The 25884-nt window shown below is 35.2% G+C and overlaps 1 protein-coding gene across 1 annotated transcript; it reads left to right on the top strand.

The window, feature by feature from the left end:
• On the top strand, positions 1-21787 carry Spam1 (sperm adhesion molecule 1). Its single transcript, XM_010635363.1, has 7 exons — positions 1-127; positions 3888-3940; positions 6556-6649; positions 12223-12355; positions 14803-15963; positions 16423-16512; positions 21251-21787. The coding sequence occupies exons 5-7, from the start codon at positions 15007-15009 to the stop codon at positions 21785-21787; spliced, it is 1584 nt and encodes a 527-aa protein (XP_010633665.1). The 5' UTR covers positions 1-127; positions 3888-3940; positions 6556-6649; positions 12223-12355; positions 14803-15006.
• Positions 21788-25884: the final 4097 nt, after the last annotated feature.

Raw genomic sequence — 25884 nt, 5'->3', positions numbered from 1 at the left:
TGTAGGTTGTTTTTCCAGTTCTCCTGAGAGGTAACTTAACATGGTTCGCATGAATTCAGGATTTTGTTTTAAAGTCTGATGGTGTTGTGTATGGTTAGCAGTACATCATAAAGTCTTTCCCAAGAAGGTAATGGCATACACTTTGTTCTAAAAAGCGCTTTTTTTTTTGTATAGGGGATTGAACTCTGGACTTGGTGCTTGCGAGGCAGGCAACAGAAACACTGAGCTAAATCCCCAGCCCTGTTCTAAAAATTTTGATGTATATTTGATTGCTTGGTTGGAAGAGATGGCAAGCCTTGTCAGTCGGTGAAGGACACACCTAATGAACTTGACGATGTACCCCAAACTAATTCTTATGCATAGAAATCATAGCATCAAATGTTTTTTAAATTAATTTTATTGGAACATTTTAGGTATGCATTATGATCACATTCATCACTGAGAATTTGTACCTGTACATAATATATCTTATTTCTTATTTTTGTTTCCATTCCTTTTCCTTCCTTCCACAGCTCTACTCTTTCCCAAAGGTTCAAAGGGGAAAGAGAAGCAGGGAGGGTGGGGGAAAGGAAAGAAGAGAAAGAAAAAAAATTATAAGAAAAGTAGAAAAAATGGAAATAAAGCATCACATTTTTTACATAAGCCACTATAATGTCCACTTTTCCAGGAATGGAAGATTTAGAGATGCTGGCTGGTAGGGGATCACAAAGACTATTTTGAAATGTTTTAACTTATGTTTCCTTTTAGGAAAAGTTTATATTTTATAAGGGCCAAAGGTAAAATGTTTTAGCCATTTAAGTCCAGTTCCTTGACAAATTTTTCTAAAATCTTTTTTGTGTTTAGATTTTTATATTCTACTTGTCTGGATGATTAAGGATGGGATAAGGTATGGAATTTTTAAAAAGTTGCTTAGAATTTTTCTCATCAAGTAGTTAATTTCTGCTGAACATGACTCTCCTAGCTTTATTCAATCTGTAATAGAATGTCAAAATGAGCCATAGTATCAGTTATTAATTTCTTTGTCTCTGTCATGGTGTTAATATGTCTAAATAGTATTTACTGTACCCACTAAACATACAGATAACAACCAATGAATTAGTGTAGCCCTTAGGCTGAAGGTTAGAGTCCACGTGGACAATCAATCATAAGGAGGACAGTGTGCTCCATCGGGTATCCCTTGTAGCCAGGGTTTTGGCAAGGGAATACATTTAATACAGGACACATGATTTATAGGATTATTTTATGATATTTAGCTAAAAAGTCAAATACAAAGTAGTGCAAGAGATTAACAACACACTAGAGGTCCAAAGAATCCAGCCAAGGTCCTGGATCCCGCAATAATGTCCCACACAAGTCCAGCTAAAGGCTTAGAGTTCCAGGAAATGTCCTCCAGGAGTCCAGCCTGTGGCCTAGAGCCCATTGCAATGGCTCATGCTTGTCTAAATTGAAGATCTGCACCCAAAAGGCCCGAGGGTTAGTGGAGGAAGCCAGAAAACCTACACTGGTGGCATGAAGAATTTGTGCCATCAAGCTGAGGGATCTACGTTGGAGCCGGAAAGTGATGCTCACAGTGAAGATCTGAGTTCTCCTGATGAAAGCAGGGGAACAGAGCTATTTTCAACTGTATACTTAGCAGCCATTCTCAGGGACAGCGAGGTCCGACCTCCTCCTCTGAGGAGAACAGCCTAGTTTGCCTCAAGAAAATGATCCACATCAAGTTTCTCCTAGAAAATCAACAGCCAAGATCTTCCCCTCCAGTTCTTGTTTTATGGATATTGGCAACAGTCAATCAAGTGGATCTTTCATATCCATACAACGCTGATTCAGTTCAGCTGGGCACTACAAGTTGACCATTAGTTAATCTTCCACATCCCTCAAGTATAGAGATTACCCACAGAAACCTGGTAAAATTCACAAGTAGTGCATTGGTAAATAGTTTGGTCAGGAATTTTGTGAATGTTAGGGCAGAACCAATTGTCTTTTAGTCCCTTAATTAAATGTATGTCTCATCTGATGGTAGATAATGCAAGCCAAAAATGGAAAGAAAGCAGACAACAGGAAATTATGTTTGGTAGAATGTATAAAGGATCAGGTAACTGCTTGGCACACTTATATGTTTACTTTTTCCAGTTTGCCTAATTGTCAGTAATATCGGTCAAGAATAAAAGCTGTCAATAATGTCAGCCAAGAATAAAAGCAAGTTTACAAATTGACTGGAGAAAGAATGGAAAGGGGAACTATTTTCAACTGCATATTTAGCACCCGCTTCAGTCCCCCCTCCCCCAGGACATATTATCAGCCTCCCTGTATGGGCTGATGAGTGAACAAACAGCAATTTTAATAGGAAGGTAAAAAGCCAGCAACAGGGTCGCATTTATATGCCCATTAGAAAATAAAACTGTTGGGAGTTACTAAGTCTACAAATTTCCAGATAGCATCCTCAGTGTGGAAGATTCCAAAGGCATGTCTGGAGTGCAGAGAACAGCGGCAGTTTTCTCTTTGACCAATGTGTGTGCTCTACTAAAAGTTTAGATTCACTGCATTGGACCCTACAGACAGAAATGTGGGAGGCTGATGTGGTTAAGAGTTCTCATCTTTTGCTGGCTCGGTCGTGTGTCCCTAAGATCTCTCCTGTACCCTTTGGAGTAAGCAGGGTGACCCAAAACCTGATATGCTGCTATTATTGCCGGAGATAAAAAAGAAAATTAATCTTTCTCTGCCCTTTGAAATTCTGCAGCTTGGGCCTATGAATTGGTAAGTTGACAGGAGGGAAGCAGACACATTTTATTTAGTATTTTTACATGTACCCAAGGCCATTTGTTGGACAAAAGTGCATACCCAAAGAAGCAATTAAGATAAAATGTTTATTCACTTTTTTAAAACAAGTAATAAATTGCAGAAAAACAACATTATGAAGTTGCAAAGAATTAAGCTTCTAGAAGGACTAATTTGTGAGAGAGCAGCAAGAGATATATGGAAGAAACCTTGGAAGATAAGGGCTATTTTAATAGGTTTTTACACTGACTCTTTTCAGCATCAGCTCTTAGTCTTTAGCCATAAGTGTTCTCTTCCTAGTACAGAGAGGTACCTCACATGAAGAATATTATGTTTTGGAGGTCAGAGAAGCCTTCCTGTATCTGCTGTCTCTCCATTATCTTTAGTTCAAAATATCTAATATACCACAAAGATATATTTTAGGATACATTCTCTTAACTCCTTCACAGGTATTGGGCTAAATGCTTTATTATTACATTTCCACAATAGACCAGTGCAGTAGTTGCTTTTATTACCTATGCTTTACAGTTAGAACAAACAAACAAAATGGACAGACCTTAAATTATTGTGACTTTAGTTTGGACAATGTCACATTGCTCCTAAAACAAGATTCAGCCAGATTCTATACCTGTTGGTCCTAATCTAGAAAAGTAAATCACTTAGTCCACTAGTTTGGACATCTGCAGACGTTACTTAAGGAATCCCCACACAGAAAAGATTCTCTTCTGGGTGTTGAAGAGATTAAAGAGGTAGATTAATCTGTCTAAAGCCAGTTAATTTGGAAGTAGTTAATTTTGGGATTCAAAACACAGGTGTGTCAGACTCCAAAGATTTAGTGTATCAAGTGATTTGTTCCATTCTACTACAAAAGTATATGATTTAAATTGTTAGTACATATGCTTACAAATATATAACTATCATACTATGGTATGCACATTTTGGTTTTCATTCAAAGTTCCTGCCTATAATTCCTTCCCAAGATAAGCCATGGAGACTAGAATTTCTCTTCCCTGGGGGAATAGACTTTTCTTGACCTAGTTATATCACCTTGATCAGATTGTAGATCATACAACCATCCTCTTTATAGAGATGTCCTGTCCCATTATTTAAAGGAAAGCTGAGCAGAGAGATCAGAAAAAATGCTGAAGTGGACAGATCTTGTGAGGTGAGTGGTTTTTCCCTTCTTATTGGCATTTGACCATACCCTATTTGCTCAATTTTATGTTGACATAGTTGGCCATGCTTCAATCATGGCTATGCAATGAAATTTCTATAAAAACACAGAAGAACAAAGTCCAGAGAGTTTCCAGGTGACTGAATATGGAGGTTCCTGGAAGGTGTCATCTGAACTGAAGTTTCCATACCTCATCCCAGCCATCTTTTCATCTTTGCCCTTTGTAATGTCCATTATGACAAATTGGTAGGCACATTTCTTTGAGTTCTATAACCTGCTTAAGCAAATTAATTAAATCCAAGGAGTAAGTTGTAGAAATCCCAATTTATAGTCAGTTAGTCCAAAACACAATCTACAATCTTCAGAGTGTAGAGAGGGCAGTCCTGAGAACTATGTCTGCAACGTGTGAGACCTGCTGATGTCAGAATTAGATGGGATTTCAGGACACCCAGATGGTGCCACTGGTTAATTGGTTAATTAGTTGCTTGTATGTGGAGAGATAGCCCCATACCTTTTGAGTTATAGAAGTCTTCTTCTGCATTGGTTGGTAGGATGTGAAAAGAGAAGGAAAACCAGATATGCTATTTTGTTTTTTTGTTTTTCTAATACCCCAAAACTAATATAAAAATTCATAAAATAATACCCTCATTACATGCCATGATACTCTTGTGTTTCCTATACTAATGCTAGCATACTCTGTTATAGTCTTTTTTACTCATTAAAAAAATATTTGTTACACCAGTTAAATTGATTTGTAACTAGTAGGTTACTAGAAAGTTATGACCTTAAAATTGAAAAAAATTGCTAGGTGTAGGCCTACCATCACTTTCATAGATCATCATATTTACAATTATCCTTCATTTTATCAACAATGCATACGACAGCTGAAGTAAAATTTGGGAATGCTCCAATATGTTGGGTAATCGCTGGCAAAAAAAAAAATTAGATTTTGGTCAGAGGTGTTTAGAGCATGGGCCAGATGAGCACCTCCCACCCCTAAGGGATGACTTTGCTCTCCTTCTTTCCCCTCAACACAGGGTCTCTTTATACTTGTTACAACTGTCTTTTCTGTAGTTTTGGGTAAATACAAATGAGCCATAATAAGCAATATTTAATAATATTAGCAGTATAGAAATTGCAGTTTTTTATATGCACTTTTATAATAAAAATATTTCATAGGTATTTTTTACACGTTATCACAGCATTACCAGAAGTTAGGTAAATCTTTGAGTAGAGTGAGGAGTGAGTGAGTGATATATATGTGTGTGTGTGTGTGTGTGTGTGTGTGTGTGTGTGTGTGTGTGTGTGTATTTGTACCAGGGATCAAACTTGGGACCTTGTGCTTGCAAGGCAGGTGGTGGCACCACTGAGCTGAAGTCCCAGCTCACTAACATATTTTTAAAGAGTTAAATGATAGCTAATGATTGAAAAATTTGGATCTTCTAGCTGTTGCATAATAGAGCTAAGATGGAAATAAAGTCTCAGCCCTCTTCCTGGTCTTCATTTCTCTTTAGGCATTTCTGTCTTTTTCCCTCAATGCCCCTGGGCAGATGGAAGACTCAGTTATGAAAGACAGAACAAGGTTTAAAGTAAATATCAAACAAGAAGACAAAAATTGTTGTAAGGAATGACACCAGTAAATATCTCTAGTGCTGCTTCGTGGTACACACATTCCGGTCTTGTATAATGTTGCATCATTAGCTAGAGAGAATGGCAGCAGTTCTGAGAGAATAATGTTAGAATAAATGATTTAATGGTTTAAAGTCCTTTCAGATTGCAACTACTAAGGTAAATCTTCATGTTGATATAACAATATAAAATCAAAAATAGCTATTACTTGCTAATGATGATAATAGTCAATTTTTCCAACTCTAAATCTTGTTCATGTTTAAAACAATGATCTAATGCTCATGGCTCCCCCAGATTTCTGTGTTGAAATTTAATCTGCTTTGCGATAACATTAAATGGGTGGAGTCTTTGGGGTAAGTGATTAAGTCTTGAAGTCAGAGCATAAGGCTATGAATGACATCAGCATCCTTAGGTAAAAGAAGATAGAGCTGGAGGGAACTTGTTTGCCTCTTTCATCACATGAAGTCACTACTGTAGTCTTTGAGAAAGAGGACCTTAATCGAACCTCAAATCAGCCTTCACATTGATCTTGGAATTCCCAGTTTCTAGAAGTTGAAATAAATTTTTGTTGTTTCTAGGTTACGATATTTTATAGTAATAACACAAACAACTTAAGGAATGATAAACTAGACTCAGGGATAGCAGCATTTTGGGAGGCTGAGGCTGGAGTATTGAAAATTTGAGCCTTGCCTGGGCAACTGAGCAATTTAATGAGACCCTGTCTCGAAATTAAAAGAAAAAAATAGCCAACAGGTTGAGAATGCAGCATGGTACAAAGGCCCTAGGTTCAATTGCTAAGTAATAAAGGGTGAAGAGGGGAAAACTAAATTTGGTCTAAAAGATGAACATGACCTTTGGGAGGAGATTAAAAGCAATCAGTTAAATTCGAGAAGAAAGAAAAATTACTTGGTCCCATGTTAACTGATGGATAGTCTCATTTATTTACCCATTCATTTAAGAAACTATGGGGCTTCTAGTGTTTTTCAGATACATTCCTGGTTGTTAGGAACACAAGAATGACCCTTCAGACCAGTAAGGCAGATGGATGTATTTTACATTTGAACATGAAGTGTAAGTGGTGATTAAGAAGATAAGTAGAACTTTTGTGAGTTGATATACTTAATATATTCTTGGTGGTAATCAGAGATAAATACTTCCTTAGATGGATCTGATTGGAAAACCTGGGCAGTAAGAGTAGTTATTGAGAGTTATATCTCTGAGCTCAGAATACAAAGTAAAAATAAAATTTAGGGCAAAGAAATTTACCCACGAGGTGCAAGGCAGGATCACAGTGGCAGAGACACTTGTTTAACCCATAAGATCCTTTAGCTATGAAAACTTTCCACTTGCAAAACATAAACTTTCATATGGATAATGATAGATTTGAGTTTTTACATTGCTTTAGAACCTGATTATAAAGCTGGCATAGACTTAGTCCCCACACATTCTTCAGAAGTAGAGAAAGAGATGGATATGGTGGGAAGACATTTGGTTGCTGAGACCTCAACCATTGTTTTGTTTTCACAAAATATTCATTCTTAAGATAAATTGCAGGACATAGCTTCCTAAAAAGATAAGTAATAAATTAACGAAAACTTTGACAAGGTTTTTGAAATAGTCCTCTTTCCTGAGAAAAGTTTTCTTTCCTTATTTCTAAGAAATAGTCCTCTTTCCAGTGCTCCATTTGGAAGCTAGTAACTCTTTATGCTCCAGATACTTTAGAAAAGAGCAAAAATACCTACTGTGTTATCTTTAGGAGGTGACCTCATATATTATTCATTAGTGACATTTATCTTTAGCATCAGTTCCTGTGTTTAGTGACATTTGACCAGATGGAGTCTCTATTGCCTTAGAACAAGAGAAATTTATAAACAGATATTTTTTGTTTTTGTCTACAGTAGCCATTTACATATCTTTGATTACTTATACCATGAGTTGAACATTTAGTAAGTATGACTTTGGTTATTCAGGGAATATAAAACAAAAGTCTGATAAAAAAGACAGATCAACAGAATAGAAACAGTGGTATTGGTAATAAGATTACTAACCCAATGCTCGTGTTGTGAGTAGTATACTTTTATGAACTTCATTATACAGTACACTAGCACGAACACAGGTGTTCGTTACTCTTAAGATTTGACATGGTTTGTAGTAAGCCTTCTTGCGTACCAGGACTCTGAGCTTCACCTGGGGTCCATCAAGTGGCATTGCAGGAACATGCTCAGCAAAATTATTTTACTTATAACCAGCATTATACACTCAAGCCTCTTCAAATTCTTGTTCAGTAACTTGGACTCAGTCATGTTTGGATGTATCAGCCTCATGCTTGGCTATAGAAGACATAATTGTCTTCTGAGTAATGCTTGGATTCTCTGGCTTTTATTTTGTTGGAACATCATTTTAAAGTGTCATCATTGGCTGTAATTTTGAGTTTACTGGAGTCCAAAGTTAATCAAGTGCATTTTACTTTATTAACTAATTATTTCATTTAAGAACACATAAGAAGGAGGACTAACAAAGATTCTTTCCTTGATCAAACTCTAATCAGGCTCATTTTTGAATTCTTTTTGACAAGTTCTCAACCCCTGGACTTCTGTGTCCATGTTTGTAGAGTCCAGTCCCAGGAAGTCCTGCTATGCCAGTTCAGTGACAGAACCCCACTGGCCATATCCGATCATCCTGGTGGTGATATGGGGGTGGATTCCTCATCCTGTAACATCCCACAGGCAGGTGGTATCCAATCACACTGGCTTCTGTTCAGCAAAGTCCTGTTGGGTCACTTTAACCAGAATGCACACTTACCCTTGCTGCTTCATTTTAGTAATTTTTCTTCCACGAACATCCACCCTGCACTGAGTATGAGTTCTCACTTTTCTTTGTTGTGTTTGGAATTGAGTCCCATACTATACTGAAGTTTTGTTTCCCCTCTTGCAGTAGCTTTTAATGAATAAAATCTGTTTTTACCACTGTATTGTCCAGCTCTGTTTGTTGTTGTTTTCATTTTGACTCCTGGCTTCTGATGAGTGAGCTTTAGGTTTTGTTTGAAAATTGTCATTTGAAGGAGTCTCTGTTTCTACTGAGTCACAGTGAGTAGCTCTGAGAGTCGAACAATGACCCAAATCCTACAATTAAAAGTATATTATATGTTTTCATCATCTTTGGGAGCTACAAAGATTTTGGACATGGAATGTTATTCACATTCTTTTGAGAAAGGATTATTTTCCAAGAACAAGACTACTTTCTTTAATAAAACACCCTTAGGATTGGGTGATCTGTCATCCAGTTTTAAAACCAATGTATAAATATTTCTATATCAATAATTTTCTAATTATACCAGCACAAAACAGCTTAAAGCATAAATTGAACATATGTGAATTATGTTCTACATTCCACCAGGGCAATTAAGTAAAATTTGATTTTGAAGGCTGCTCTTGAGGAATTTTATTTACTTGACAATTCTCTTTTTCCTTTTCTTTCCCTTCTCAGCTTAAGGAAAAGGAATAGGTTTGATAAAAGTAATATTTCCATATAACATAAATTATGACTTTATCATTTAAAATATGAACTCTATTAATTTTTTTCAGCTTTAATTGAGTTTATTGGTACATTTTAGGGATACAGTACAGTTACATTCATTGTTGGGATCTTGTACCTCTACATGACAACTCTTGATTTTCATTTTTTCCCCTTACCTCTGCCCTCCCTTCACCCCCTTCTCCCCTCCCCATCTACAAACTCTTTATTTCCATCTTTTCATTATCTCACATTTTTTTCTTTTCCCTTATTACCCTTCCCCTACCCATCCCACCTTCCCTACACCTTTAGCTCCTTTCTTCCCATTTCTAAATGTCAGTAATCTTATTAGGATCTTATGTATTATTGCAGACTAGTCACACCAGAGAAACTGAACTCTATTAATTTTTTAACGGAGAAATTACTTTTATTTTTATAGTATATGTTTTACTTTCTTGAAAACAGTGCCTTAAATTTCATTCTTCATCTGTTTTACACTAGAGAAATCTGAGATTAACTTAAGAAAATGCTTAGTAATCAAAACAATTGTAATGGAGCCTTGTTTTGCAAATGTTAATAAAAATGTACAGCATTCTTATGTTTATTTACCATCCTTGCTATTCTTTTCTTCCACAGGCATTTGAATTTTCTAGGGTTAGAACATCAAATACACACAAGTACATTCACCAAGCCCACTCATGAAGTTTTTCCTACCCCATTACAAAGCAGTACTGCCAAAGAGTGAGTCTTTCTCTGATTGGGCAAAAGACTACCTTTTCTCACTCCTCAGGTTAATTATTGCACAGCTAATAGTTTGGAGTAACTTCTGACTTACACACCTCTACAGAAAAGCTTTTTAATTTTAACTTCATAAGTAAGTTGTCTATTTTTTTCTACTGCATAGCATAACACTTTTGTGAGAAAAAATTAGAAGTTCTGTAAAATGTCACATGTTTTAAGGCTAGCTTCTTAGTTTTGTGAGTAGTTTCTTTCTGATATTTAATTATGTCCACTGGTAGCATGATTATGTTAATTTACCATCCTTGCTAATCTTCTCTGCTGCAGACACTTGAATTTGCTGGGATTAAAACACCAAATACAGATTAAAGATGAACAATTTCCTTAGCTTTGAGCATCTGAACCTAATCAAAATATATTTTAGGCAACACACACAAATATAAGTGAAAGGTAGAAGGAAGCAAAGAATAAAGGAAAAAGAGAAAAAAGAGTTAATAGAATGCCATTTCTAATGATATTAACATCTTTTGTTGAATTTATAATATCTATATCTAGTCAAATTATCTATAAAATATCATAATTTAAGAAGACATTTCCTAGACAGTCTCTTGCCCAAATGATCCTTTGTTCCCCTGAGAAAAAAATACATTTTTAAGAGAAGAAATTTGCATATTTTATACTTTTGCTTTTGTGCTGCTTTCTCAAAATGTGTTAAAAACTGAGTTTGTCAACCTTGTAACTTGTAACTGAAAGAAGTTGTTAACCCTTCTATTGAAATTATAAACAAAGTGCTTTGTACTAAGTGGGATCTGTATCATAAGGACAATAAACCTAGGGCCTGCTGCTCAGAAGGAATTTTGTTATTTTTCATTTAAAGAATGATTTCCATAGTATTTATGGAGATGATTTATATACATTCTTTCTTTCAAGATCTTCAGCCTTCCTAATTTAGGGGATATTTATTCAATGTTATAATGATACTTTCATCATGTGCTTGTTCTGGGGACTGGCCCATACTGGAGACGGAACAGGGGCCCGGTGAATGACTCCAATACCTTAGGACGCTCTCCTTCGCCCCTCCCCCATGTAGTACTAAAGTCATGCTCAGTTTTCACAAGTCATAATCTTGCTTTTCATCTATATTTTTTTATATTTCTGAAAATTTCCCCATTATTAATTATGCTAAATTAAAAATATTCAATGATTTCAACATATTGTATCTGAATTCAGTTCTTATTTCCATTAAAATAATAGACATGCAGATGAGGACTATCAAAAGGACAGATTCTGGAGTAGTGGCTTGGCTGAGTTCTGTGTCTGTTTATTATGACGCTCTAGAGAGAAAAAGTACTTGTTACAGAAATAAAGCATTCGTTGTGAAAAGAAGAGTGAAGAATTAAGACAAGAAATTGGACTCCCTATTTGTTTGGCTTTTTTCATCCCAACTTGCTTCTTCTTACCTCAAAAGTCCCAAACTTCCCATAACATCATGTTGTACACCTTATATATACACGATAAAATTTATTTAGGAAACAATCCTATCACTGCTCCTCTTCCAAAATATAACTAAATAAATAAAACAAGAACACCTTGTGACGGCGTCTTGATGAATGAAGAATAGAGAGGTTTATGGTCCACTTCTCCCAGGTGAAGGCAAGGAGATGAATTTCAAATCTGTGCTGGAAAACTGTTTTTGAAGATGAAATTTTATTTTGTTCCCACTTCTTATTTGAGAAATTGCTTCATAATTGGATGAAAAAAAGGTTAGAAGACCAAAAAATACATACTGGGTGCTCAGGAGACATGAATATTCATTTATATGGATCTGAATATTTTTTAATTCTTTAAGCATGAGCTTACATGTTCTTGTATAACTCAATCTATAGTGTTCATTTTTACTTTATATGACATAGTAGTTTGGACAAATATCCTTACATATTACTTCCCTGTCCTTATAGCTGGTTCTGGTATCTGCCTAAATTCCATGTTATAAATATGGTACTTAAGCATTTCTTATCACTGAGTATTGACAGTACTTTTCTATATTTTCTTATCAAAGTTAATTTTAATATTTTCTAATTTCATAGATTTATAATACCGAGTGGTGACCACTACATATGGATGTCTACATATAACCATATAATTTTTATTATAAAATAATTTCTGACTTCCTCACACAAGGGATTCCTGGTTCAAAGGATTTAACTATCATGTGTCCCAGTGATAAAATTCTATTACAACAAGCATAAGAATTTAATCTAAATAGAATTATAAGTGAACTCAGCTCTGAAGCTTTTGAATTTATTTTGAGAGAAAAAACAGTTTAAAGAGATACAACTGACTTGCCAGTGCTTTAAAAAGACATTAAGACCAGCCTATTTCTTGCCTTGAAGGTACTGAAGACAAGTGAGGTGGCTGGACTTGGAAAGCAGACTTCTGAGTCTGGGAACATTAAGACTTAGCTGAGCACTTTAAGGAACAATTATCCACACCATGGGCAAGGACATTAGGAGGCGACTTTAACAGGTATAACTGAGTGTAGATCTTAGGAATACAGGTTCAGTATCCTTTATCTGGAATGCATGGGGCATGAAATCTCTCAGATTTCAGACTTTTTGCAAAATTTTGGAATATTTGTATACACATAATGAGGTATCTTGGGGATGGTCACCAACAAAGATGAAATTCATTTATACTTGGTGTATGCTTGGTACGAATAACCGGGGGATGATTTCATATAATATTTTAAAATAATTTGATGTATGAAACAAAATTTCATGCTGTGGCTTCAAGTGGATGCAAAAAGTTTCAGATTTTGGAGGATTTTGCATGACACTGTGGATGCCAACATCTAGATTTGTCTCATTTCTGTACCCTGATGCTTTTTCCAGAGGTTTAAAGAGATGTTGCCAGGCATGGTTCCTCATACTCATGAGCACAACACTTTTAACAGTATGAAGCAGAAAGAGCACAAGTTTGAGCCTAGCCTGGGCAATTTGGCAGCGTAGCAACCTAGTAAGACCCTGTCTTAGAATAAAAAAAAAAAAAAAGATGGAGGGGCTATTGGTCAGTGGGAAAGTCCCCATTGAGAGATGGGGAGGAGGGAGAAGTCAATTTTATTTTTAAAAAAATTGTATTAGTACATTTCTATATACGTAATGATCACATTCATCATAATTTGTACATAACATATCTTCATCTTTTTCCCATCTCCTTCCCTACCTTCAACCTTTCTTCCCCTCCTTATTTACAAAAGCTTTGTTTCCTTTTTTCCCTTCCATCTCCTTCCTTTTCCCTTTCCTCCTTTTCTCCTTCCTGCCTCCCTGTTCCCCTTCCCATTTGAACATTTTTTTTCCTACTTCCCAATATGTCCAATGTGTGTTATTCATTTTGGTCCTTATTAATGCTTTTGGTTTCTCACACAAGAGAAATAATGTGATACTTAAATGTGTGTCTTATTTATTTCACTTGAAAGTGTGGTCTCAATGTGCATCCATTTACCTAATAATGTGTCAAGTTTAATTTTCAAAGCTAGTAGTATCCATTTGGGGGGAAATGAGGGAGATAACTTATAAATAGGCTATTTTGCCTCAAAAAGCTATGCTTTTCTTATATGATTATGTATAATTTAGATTTGAATGTTAATTTCAATAAGCTTAGAATATTTCCCTGAGATCTAGGGAAAGCTAATCCTTTATTACATTTTCTTCTCCAACTCCCTGCCATACACCCAGTGGTGTTGGGTTAATATTTGAAAGAAATTACTTTCCTCGTAATGGTACTTTAGATGAAGATGATTTAGGTCCTAAATAAGGATGTTTGCAAGAATTTAAACTATGAGAACCTTTAGCTTCTCTACCTTGTTCTAAACATGAAAGAAAAAAATCCATTATCTTTAAAACATGAGACTGAAAAGTCTCTTAAAACTCATTTTGTTTTTATTATAGTGTTCTTTGTAGAGTATTCTTCAGCAATGGGAATGAATGGCTAATTTGCTATGGTAGGGGCAACATTCCTGAGAAGAATGATGCAATTCTCCAATGCCTTCCTAAAGCTGTTTACTACTACAGTCAAATTAAAGTCTTTAGTTTCCTTTTAAAACTTAAACATTTACTTTTTAAAAATTTAAGTATGTTTTCCAGTGGTTAATTTACAAACTAAGCATTGAATAATAGATACTTCAATTTATTGTCCTTGGCCCAAAACATTTTACTGTACCACAAAATTTGCTGTAACACTTCAATTTGTGTCAATTAGAATGACAACAGAATCTCAGTTATCAACCCTCCAAAAAAGCCAAAATTCATATCTGTCTTTTATTAAACAAGGCTAGAACTGATTCTTTTAGTAGAAGATATAAAGTAGTAAGACATTTTTATTTTCTTTAAATATGAGAGTACACTACTGTAAGAGCTTGACTGAACAATGTTCTAAAGGGTACTTGCAGTTGTCATTTGGTAGCAGTTCTTGGTTGATTCAATAGTTTCAAGCAAACTTTTGACTTCTTGTAACTGGCAAAAGTGACTTTTCTCTTACTGTCTTATGTAATGTGAAAGAGAGAAAGAGAGAGGAATAATTATTAAAACAAAATTTTACAATTCCTTTTACTATTCGGCAGACCACTATAAAATGGTCTTTCAATAACCAACAAACAATACAATGAGAAGTTCAATCTGAAATTTATTTTCTAAGACCTTCTTCTAAAGCATTGTTTGGTATCTCCTTCTGCACATCTGGGAGGGCAAAAGGAAAAATAATCACATTCACCTCACTGCAAACTCAATAATAATTTGAAAAGTTGAGATAAATCTTATGATATAATCTGTATTACGCACAAGAGAAAATGCCTTTACTGATTTAAACAATAGTAGTTATTCTATCTTCTAAAATGGAGTTAAACCCACTGAACATAAAATTGAGAACTGGGTAATGCTTTCAACCTTGGGTATAAGAATATGTTCTTTTCTTTTCAGTTACAGATGGTGCAACTTCCAAAACATTCCTGAAATACAAAACATGAAGAATAATATTTCAGTGTGACAGAGTTGTTATACCTCTTTCTTCACCACAGTGTTCCCATTCTACTGCACGTCTTCGGTGCTCACATTGTGCAACAAATATTGGAACAACCAGTCCATAAGAAGAAAAACTGTTTTTCATAGCCGTAACTCTTTCTAATGGAAGTATTAATTTTCAAATACGTCCTTTTTGGAAGTTCTGTTGAGTGCAATGGAGCACTGCAGACAGTGCTCATTTTCCTTCTGATTCCATGTTGCCTGACTGTAGATAGAAGGGCACCCCCGTTATTTCCAGATGTGCCTTTGCTCTGGGTCTGGAATGCCCCAACTGAATTGTGTGCAGGGCTGTCTAACCGGCCACTAAATATGAGCCTCTTCTCTATAGTAGGAGCCCCCCGACAAAATATCACAGGGCAAAGTATTACTCTGTATTACGTTGATAGACTTGGCTATTATCCTTACATAGATCATCACACAAGCGCAATTAAGTATGGAGGACTCCCCCAGGTGATGAACTTACAAACACATTTGGACAAAGCTAAGCAAGACATCTTATTTTACATGCCCACAGACAAGGTGGGCTTGGCTGTCATTGACTGGGAAGAATGGAGGCCCACTTGGGCAAGAAACTGGAAACCTAAGGATATTTATAGGAATAAGTCTATTGAGTTGGTTATGCAACAAAATCCACAATTTAATCTCACATATGCCAGTGCTGTAGCCAAAGCAGAGTTTGAAAGGACAGGAAAAGATTTCATGCTAGAAACTTTAAAATTGGGAAAATCACTTCGGCCAAATAGCTTGTGGGGTTATTACCTTTTTCCTGATTGCTACAACACTCATTATAATAAACCCAATTACAATGGGCATTGCCCTGATATAGAAAAGAGAAGAAATGATGATCTCCACTGGTTGTGGAATGAAAGCACTGCCCTTTTTCCATCTATTTATTTGAACTCCCGCTTAAAGTCATCTCCAAATGCTGCACTCTATGTCCGTAGTCGTGTACATGAATCCATTAGGATTTCAAAAATCCCTAATGCTAAAAATCCACTTCCGATTTTTGTATATATCCGCCTGGTTTTTACTGATGACACTACGACATTCCTTGCTGTGGTAAGTAAATCAAAGTGAGACCACTGTGAAATAATGTCCATAAATAATGTTTAATGGAATTTAATATCATTTTGAAGGGAGTGAAATTTAGCTATTGCTATCATTTAGGAAAATGCACACATGTAGTTCTGTGCCCTATGAAGTCAAAATAAGAATATCTTTAATCTCTAATGCAGTCATGTAATCTTTTAGCAGCCACGAAGAATTAGGTAGAAAATATATAATGCACTGGGTCCATTTCTTTTTTTCTTTCATGGTCCTGTCTTTTGTCTAAAGAATAAAAGCAATAATAGTTTCTATATTTTTATAGTAAGGGAAGGGGTTATTTAAAATATATAAATAGTGGAGAAATATTTAAATTATTATTGTTTGATCAAAATGCTTAGCTTTAGTGTTATTGTCCTATGCATAAAACTTTCATTTTATTCCTGTGTGCTAACTTTCTATCACATTTGCCAGGATGACCTTGTGAATACAATTGGCGAAACTGTTTCTCTAGGTGTCTCTGGAATGATAATATGGGGAAGTCTTAGTTTAGCACGGAGTATGGTAAGTTCAACTGGTAGGAAATAGACTAAAGTATCTATCTTTAAAGTTTTTGAGGATTATTTTGATGTTAAATAAGGAAATAAGTACTATGCTTGGTACACAGTAGTAGGTGCGAATTAATATCGGCTGAATCAAAATACCTTGCATTTGTTTGGTTGGGATGTAAGGCAGAAAAGATTGTACTAATTTGCCAGTGAGATGTCAGAAATTCAGTGAGATTAACTGAAATTGTCTGAGCTACATGACTTACAACTAGCAAAGACTATCTGCAATCTTCATTTTCTGAAATGTTTTTTGTTATTTGTTTTGGCTTTTTTCGGTACCTGGGATTGAACTCAGGACCTTGCATTTGTGAGGCAGGCAGTGGAACCACTGAGCTAATTCCCCAGCCCCTGAAATGGTTCTGAAGTCAGATCTCTCTTTATTTTCATTCCTATTTAATTCTCCATATCAAATCTTGTCCCTCATTTTTTCAATCTTCTTGAATCAACGGAGTAAAACTATATAAAGACACTTTATTATCTCTGATGGTTGTGGAAATATTAGTGACAAAATATTATGAAAAATGTCATGGCTGCGTGAGTCTATCTTATGGCTTATAAAGAAAAGTCTTTATTCTCTGCCACTGGGAAAGGCATTTTGAAAAAGGCCATGTCTGTCTCTTGTCCCTTAGGAAGAATAGCAACATTCTTAATTTAAAAGTGCTTAAAACAGTCACATTTGTGAAATTCTTTCTGTGTAGTCACATTCCCTTATGCCAATTTTGTATAATCATATTGTCTATGGCTTCATAGCCAGTAAAGAAATAATTAATAAAAAATACAAGTTCAGAAAAAATTATATGACTTTTGGTAAGACTGTTTATATTTTTAAAAATTATCTTAAAATTTCAATTCTCATAAGTGTACTCCCAATTTTTACTAGTTGTTTTCCAAGGCCATAAACTGCTTTCTCAGGGATGCCATTAATTCAGTAATGGAGGCATTCATAAATGCTCTATACTCGTTCCTTAAAAAAAAAACAAAAAACAGAATTCTACCCTCACTCTGATGAGGAATGAATCAGGAATTCCACAATGAGTAAGATGATGTGACATAAAATTTAAGAGTCAACTGGTTCTTTGATATGACTTTAACTTGCCTTTTACTATGCCTCTTGCAATAGTCCCTTTCTTGTTGCTGATTAAAAAAATACCTGACACTTACACCTTAAGGTCAGTAGAGTCTCTTTTGATTTGTGGTTTCAAAAGTGTCAGTCCATGGAGTCCTTGTTGACTCCAAGGCACAGAAGCATTATGACTGAAGGGCATAGCCGAGAAAAGATATTCATTCACCTCATGGCAACAGGAATAAGAGTGTGAGAGAGAGAAGGAAATTCTCCAGAGGGACACTGCCAGTCACCAACTCCCCGTCTCAAAGCAGGCCCCAGTGCCTAACAGTGCGTTCAGCCATGAATCATGAGCATCCCCATGAGTCATTTATTCTGAAAGCTTTGCTTCTGAGCACATGAGACTTTGGAGGATATCTTAGTTCTGAACCATAACAGCTCCCAAATCATTTAGGAATAGTCCTTCCACTTTAATAACTCTATTTTTTTTTTTTTTGGTACCAGAGATCCAACTCATGATTTTATGCTTGTGCGGCAGGCACAGTGCCACTGAGCTAAATCCCTGCCCCTAACTTTTCTCTAATTAATATCACAGTATTGGTATTGTACCTTATAGATTATGTGCTATGTATTTCTTCTATTTTTCCGAAATTATGATTATTTTGAATATTAATACTCTATGTCATGTGTAACCAATAGAGCCATGGGTCACTTTTCATGTTCTGATTCACTGAGAACTTGAAAAACTGGCATTGCAGGTTTCTCTGCAGTTAATAGACAAGTATTTAGTGAGTTCTTTCCTTCTAAACTTTTTTATTAGCTCTGATAATGTGATGGAGCCAGTTCTACTGACTCCATCTTGAGAGACTTGATTGTTAAATATTCAAGAATTTTGTGAGCCAGTGCTTAAACATAACTATTATTAAAAATTTAATTATCAAAACATATAACAAAATCCATGATATTAAAAACAAAGGTAATACATACTCAAAATATATCAATTATTTTATTTCACTTTGTTATATATTTTGAGGTTATTTATATTTATTGTTATCTTTATAAATAGAAATACTATGTAATGGTTGATAATCCAACATCATATTACCATACCATATATTGATGATGTACTTAATTCCCAATTCTTTATTCCTTGGTATCATATTGATAACATCAAATTGGCCATAGCCAATTGTAAATACCACTGTATTTACATCATGATATAGAGTGCTGCAAAGCAGACTGTATCAAGGAGATAGACTCTATTAGATCCATCATATATATTGTGTGTGCGCGTGTGCCAGGAAAGGCACTTGGGCCCTTGCACTTGCAAGGAAGACGGCAGAACCACTGAGCCAAATCCCTAGTTCACTGTAGGTTATATCTTATATAGGCTAATGACTCTTAAATCATTCTCTTTTAATCTTTTTTTTCCCCTTTGGCTAATACTGTAACTGGGGCTTTGAGAAAACAACTATAATGTCACCTGAAATTGGTGAAATTCTCATCTTGGTACTGGGAATACAATATTGAAGAATACTGACACAGACAATGCCGTCTTAGAACTTATGAGTGCTCAGGAAAATATACAAATAAGGGAAATATTTCATGTGATAATTACTATACAGAGAATTAATACAGAGATGTGAATTGATAAGAAAATACTGTATCTGAGAGGGCACTGTCTGTTTAAAGCACTATCCTAATGACAAGATGGAGCGAACCATGTTAAATATTGGAGGAAAGAACATTCCCAGCCAAGAGTAGACTAGTGTGGTTTAAAATGAACCTGCTGTGCTAGTGAAATAACTGTATCGAAGGAGAGAGGATTGTCCAAGAGGTAGGAAGGGTTATACAGTGTCAGACTGGTATGTGTAAGTCAACTGAAGTTGCATTTTATTCCACATTCAATGCAAAGCCACTAAGGTTAAGAAGACAGATTGTGTTTTTTTAGTTTTCTATTGCTTCTATAAAAGCAACTACAAACTTGGTGACTTAAATGAGCAGTATATGTAAATATATATTTATATATGAAAAAATATATATGTAATTCTGCAAGTAAAGTGTCCAACATGGGTATCACTGGGCTAAATTTAAGGTTGTCAGCAAGCAACCTCTTAAAAGAGGTTATTCACTTGATCATTTGAGTTTTTGGCTGATTCAGTTCCTTGTGTTTAAGCAATGAACTCTCAGTTATCTCACTGGTTGTTGGTTAAAGGTCATTTCTATCTTCTGGATAGTACTACATTCTTTAGCTGCTGGCCCTTTTCTTCTATCTTCAAAATCAGTATTGGTGGGGCTGGGGATTTAGCTCAGCGGTTCGGTGGCCTGCCTTGCAAGTGCAAGGACCCGAGTTCAATCCCTGGTACCCCCCCAAAACAAACAAACAAAAAAAACTCCAAACAAAATCAGTATTGGTGGTTCACTTTGAATTTCTCCTCCCTCTTCATCCCATCTTTCTAGTACAACTGGAAAAGTTTCTGCACTTTGAAAGATGCATGTAATTAGAATAAGCCGTCCCAGATCATTCAGGAAAATCTTCCCTTCTCATGTAACATGTCCTTAGTCATATCTACAAACTTCCTTTTGCCATGCAAGCTAACAGAATCATAGATACCAGTAGGAAAAGGCATAGGCATCTTTGGGAGGCCATTGTTATTGTATTACCTCAGGGAAGGTAAAGAGAAATAGATTACAAGAAGAGCTGCTAAGATTCCTTAATTTGCCCAGCACATTTTCCTCAGGCCTGCAGAGGGGCTAGCACTTCCAGCCAACTCAGTTGCACTGTTTGGGCATAAAAGAACACAACTCTCCTCAATGTTTTTAAAAGCACAGTGTCCATATTTCAGAACATACTAACCTCAGCGTGAATGATTTCAATTATTCATTTAGCATACTTGGCCAAATTTGTAAACAAGCTGTCATTATTCACATATAATTTTATTATATTTAACATTTAATATATACTCAGTTAAAACCTTTCATGTTAAGCCATCAACTTAGAATTCTTTTCATTCTTGTTCAATCTTGCCTGACATATGTAATTCTTATTATGTTTACTTAAAATTTATTGAGGGTTTACAGAAGTTATGCTAGGCTTTATATCAAAAACATTTTTATATACATTGTATCTTTTCTTCTTTTCTACCTATAAGGTAGGTTCCAAAATTATCCTTATTGTACAAGTGATGGAATTGAACCATAACCAAGTTGATTGATTTACTAAGGTCACTCGGATAAGAAACTAATATTTAGAGGGTTTTAGTTGTCCTCAAAATCACATAGCTCAGCATTAATGAAGGAATCCAACCAAAGCAAATAGACCCTAGAGGCCATATTCTAATAGCTGAACCATTCTATTCCCTTGATTAATTTATAAATAATTGAGGAAGATCAGGCTAAGATATTTTAATCCTTAACTGATATAATATTCCATAGCATGAAATGAGATATGAAATAATGTTAGAAAAAAACAGAATAATTTTGCTTGTTAAAGTAAAAATGATGAAATATTTCCTATCTTCTGGCACATCTGTTGTTTTGTTCATTGTTAAAAACCTGCTTATTTCAATAAGTTATGTAGCATACTTATGGCTTGATAAATGTTCAAAATGAACATTTTATAATTTTACAGCAATCTTGCCTGCAACTAGAAAATTACTTAAAGACTACACTGGATCCTTATATAATCAATGTCACTCTAGCAGCCAAAATGTGTAGCCAAGTGCTTTGTGGGGACCAAGGAATTTGCACAAGAAAAGACTGGAATTCGAGTACCTATCTTCACCTAAATGCAACAAGTTTTGATATTGAACTTGGACAAAATGGGAAGTTTATAATACATGGAAAACCCACACTTGAAGACCTGCAGGAATTTTCCAAAAATTTTCATTGCAGCTGTTATGCCAACTTGGTTTGTAAGGATAGACTTGATGTACAAACTGTCCGTGCTATTAATGTGTGTACTGTTGATCGTGTTTGTATAGATACCACTTTAGACTTTCCATCCAGTGATGATGATGATGAGGAGCCTCCCGGCACAGAAGAGACAACCACTGAAGATGAATACAGTTTCTGGGACCTCACATCATCGGCTACACTGTTTCCAAATGTTCTTACAAAACATTTCAGTTGGTGCCTCTTAATTCTCTCTATATTTTTAGAGCACTGAAAATATTTACTATTGGCTCGCAACAGCTAAATATACAAAGGTGGATATTATTTTAGAAAAAATTTTATTAGTAATCAAGATCCTTTGAATTTTTAAATCAAAGTATACATTTCCTATCAAAGACTAATTACAAGGTCAGAGAAGATTTGAATAAACCCAAGTTACTGCAAATAAATGTCTGCATTAGTAGTTTGTATTTATTTAAACATTTAAATGTTAACCTTTTGTTTTTTAAAATGCAATATCCCAAGTCTTTCAACCTGTGTTACAGAACTATAGTTTTAAGCTGTTTCATCTTGGAAATATGTTCTATGGAAAAAGAAACAGAAAAAAATCACTCCTATTTTTGTACATGATTTAATATATTTTCAGAACTCACATTTATAAAATACTCTAATTCTCTTTTCACTCTTGATTGCCAAGTTTAATCTTATGTAACTAAAATGCTTTATTTTATGTAAGAATTCATTCACTTGACCATTCACATCCTTCACATGCAGTGATGGCAAAACTTTGAGAGACTGACTGCCCAAACTGCAACCCAAAACCCACTTACTTATCACAAAGTGCCAGCACTGCAATTAAACCTGAATATCTGATGTTTAGCTGCCGAAGTGACCTGGCTCATGTGCCAACAGAGGGCTCTGTGTGCCCACTGTTGTGTGCCATAGGTTCACCACCACTTATATAGGATGTTGAGTGCTTATTCTCCACCAGGCTTGGTACTCAGAATCATAGATTCAAGATGAAACAGCATGCTTCTTGTCATTAGTGAATTTGTTGTATGAAGGAGACAGAAATTAAATGTGGGAAAATACAACAAAATGTGTGGTACTGCTATGATAATTTTAGAATGTTCTGACATTCAAAAAAAAAAAAAGGTGGCAGTGTCAGAGTTTCCTGAATTAGATGATGTGCAAATTGCCTTAAAGATTTTAGGTACTATGAGACAGAAGGAATTTTCAAAAGATGGACCATTTAATGTGATATTTAGAGTGATGTAGAGTGGGGATTGTGCAATTATGAGGCTGTCCAATCTTGGACAGGCCCTATTTTTCTGTCCACACACACACACACACACACACACACACACACACACACATCTCAGACATAGATGCGTATCAGACATACACAACATTATACAATTATATATCATAATATAAAATTATATAAATAATATATATGTATATCAGACATATATTACACAGACATATATAATATATATATATATATATATACACACACACACACACATACACACACACACAGACAGAGATGCAGAGAGAGAGAAAAACCTAAAAATGTATTCATATTGCAGCAGTTTGTCATACTAATGTCTGGAAGCTAATAGCCATCACTTTGAGCACCTCTTGTAATCGTATAGGCCAAGAACAATTTGTATTAATCTCACAATGTCTCTATAAATTTAATGTCAAAATATTTATATAAGTTTTTTCTTTTTTTGATGTATACATTTTTTGGGGCAGACTCATCATATGTAAACATTAGAAGGACAGGTATTTGGTCCATTTTTATAACAGTGATACCTACACTGTGATGAGTACTTTCTGAAAATAGCAGGTGCCAAATAAGTATTTAATGAAAGATAACAAGAACTCAGTAAAAAGATTTTAAACATAGGAATAGTCATGGCCTCTTTACACCACTTGAAGACTCTTGAACAAATGCTGTCCTTTCTCTCTGCTGTGTTTTTCATTCTCCATTCCAATTACAATTTGGCTATCAAAATTATGTTTATAGGGCTGGGGATTTAGCTCAGTGGTTCCAGCACCTGCCTTGCAAACACAAGGACCTGAGTTCAATCCCTAGCATCAAAAAAAAATTATGTTTATATATTTACTTATTATTTTTGGTACTGGGGATTGAACTCAGGTCCTTGTGTTTGCAAGCAGGCGGCAGCATCACTGAGCTAAATCCTCGGCCCTCAAAATTATGTTTGAATCAATTATAAAAGAAACAATTTTTAAAGAACCTGGAGAAGAACTAAATATGGACTAGTTTACTTAGAATACATTATTGATGATCAGAGTAAGTGGTGATCTGGATTTAGAAAGAATGAAGTCAACAAAGCAAATTGAAAAGGGAATGGATTTCAAATTGAACAATTTTATGAGAAAATTCCAGTTTCCAACATTTATTAGCTATATATAGGCCTTTGAAAGTTAACTTGCCTTAAATTCCATTTTAATAAAATCCCAATAAGACATACATTTTAGATTCTTGGAAGATTGAATTTAATGTAATACTATATCAAAAACACTTGGTCTAAGAAATAACTTGAATGTGGAGCAAAGGGATCGATACATTTCATTATGAATCCAAAGATACCTGGTTTGCTGATATTGAGTGAAATGTCAAAGCAGCATGTTTCTGTAATTGCAGCTTTGGTTGTGCTCCTAGTATCACAATAGAGCATCAAATGGAAATATAGATTTGGCAGGAATATTAAATATAAAATATAAATTTGTTTATGATTAAGTTTGAAGAATCAAAATATATTTCCACTTGAGTCAATTATTTTTACTAGGTAGTAGGCTAGTATCTGAATTACAGAGAATTACATTGGGTTTCAGCTTTTCAAGAATTTGCATACTGTTGGGATTTATAGTACCTTATAAATGAAAACTATTCACATAATGTGGGGTAAACATATAGTGTAACAACTGTAGGGTTCAAAGAATACAAGTCCACTCAGTTACTTAACAGAGAGTACTAAGGAACAGTAGTTGGCTTCAAAATTATTTAGTTGAATACAGACTATATATCTAAATCACCATGTATCTTACAAAGCCTGTCTTCAACAGACTCATTAGAGAAGATACCTGTTTATATGGCACAATTGTTTTTTAAAGATAAATTTAATAAAGAATAAAGGGAATCACTGCATATGTAGATATATTCAATTTTGTTAGACAAAAGATTACCAAAAATGATTTAATGATACTTATTAAGTAGTCATGAAGCTACAACAGGTGAGTTTTAAAAAATGCATCAGGCACTCCAGGAGACTTCCAGGAAGATGGCAGTGTGGTAGACAGCCTCTCCTGGATTTGGTGTCCAGACCTTGGAATATAGCAACATGAGGAAGAGAAGAAGGAGGGAAGTGGGTCCCTGGGACCTATCTAGGATCTGGAGGTGGAAATGAAACCCATGGGGGAGAATGAAGAGACTTCAACGAAGAAGGAGAAGGAGGAAAGTGGTGCTCTCTTCTTGAGCTTCAACTCAGTGTGTGGGAAGAGTGATTCAAATCTGCAGACTCATGGTGACTGCTGATGACCCAAAAGGCCCCTACAGAGGATCATACCAGTGGAACAGAGCAGTAGATACAGTTGGCTTCAGTGGGTGGCTGTATTTGATGCTATTGTTGATGACTGTACTACTTTAGCCATGGTGACATAGTTATTCTACTTGGTTATTCTTCCTGGTCTGCCAAGACTGAGATTGCCTAAGGGTCATAAGAAAAACTATAAGCCAGTGCCAGAGAACTGGGGTCTAGTACAAATAGGCAGCAACCTCTCTTCTAGAATAAATAGAAGAGGTAAGACCTTGCAACAGACTCAAAACCCAAAAGCCATCTCTGAGAAGTAGTCATTTCCTGAGGGTTCTTAAGACTAGCAACAAAGCTATTTGCTATAAGCAATTTACAAGCATCAACCTAGAATTAAAGTGAAATAAATAGAAAATGAGCAGATACTTTAGCAAGATGTAACCCCAAACTTCCAGCTCAGCAAAGGCAAACCCAGAGGACACTGAGGTAGAATCAGTCAAAACCTACCCACTGGGACTGTCTGAAGTGGTAACAGTGGAAATATTAAATCAGATGAATGAGGCTCTAGAAAGAATCAAAGCAGAAATAGCTTATCGGATAACTACAGAGATGGTATGTATACCTAAAAAGTACCAGTAAACTCAATGGAAAAAAAAGAAAGAAAGAAAAACATAGTGAATCTAAAGTAGATACAGACAAAAAAAAAAAAAAAAAAAAAAAAAAAAGAAAGAGGAGCTTAGGAAAACGATGGAAACCATGAATGCCCAACACAGGAAAGAAAACAGATTCAAACAGATTTCCAGGAGAT

Source organism: Fukomys damarensis, unplaced genomic scaffold (genome assembly GCF_012274545.1).
Source record: "Fukomys damarensis isolate Sample0158 unplaced genomic scaffold, DMR_v1.0_HiC HiC_scaffold_4, whole genome shotgun sequence".
NCBI classification, from domain to species: domain Eukaryota; kingdom Metazoa; phylum Chordata; class Mammalia; order Rodentia; family Bathyergidae; genus Fukomys; species Fukomys damarensis.
Note: the sequence above shows the minus strand (reverse complement) of the source record. Positions and strands in the feature narration are given on the sequence as shown.

Coding starts and splice junctions, on each gene's coding strand:
- Spam1 (XM_010635363.1), top strand. CDS start 15,007: ATGGAAGTATTAATTTTCAAATACGTCCTTTTTGGAAGTTCTGTTGAG. Junction 15,964..16,422: donor CTACGACATTCCTTGCTGTG/GTAAGTAAATCA, acceptor CACATTTGCCAG/GATGACCTTGTGAATACAAT. Junction 16,513..21,250: donor TTAGTTTAGCACGGAGTATG/GTAAGTTCAACT, acceptor ATAATTTTACAG/CAATCTTGCCTGCAACTAGA.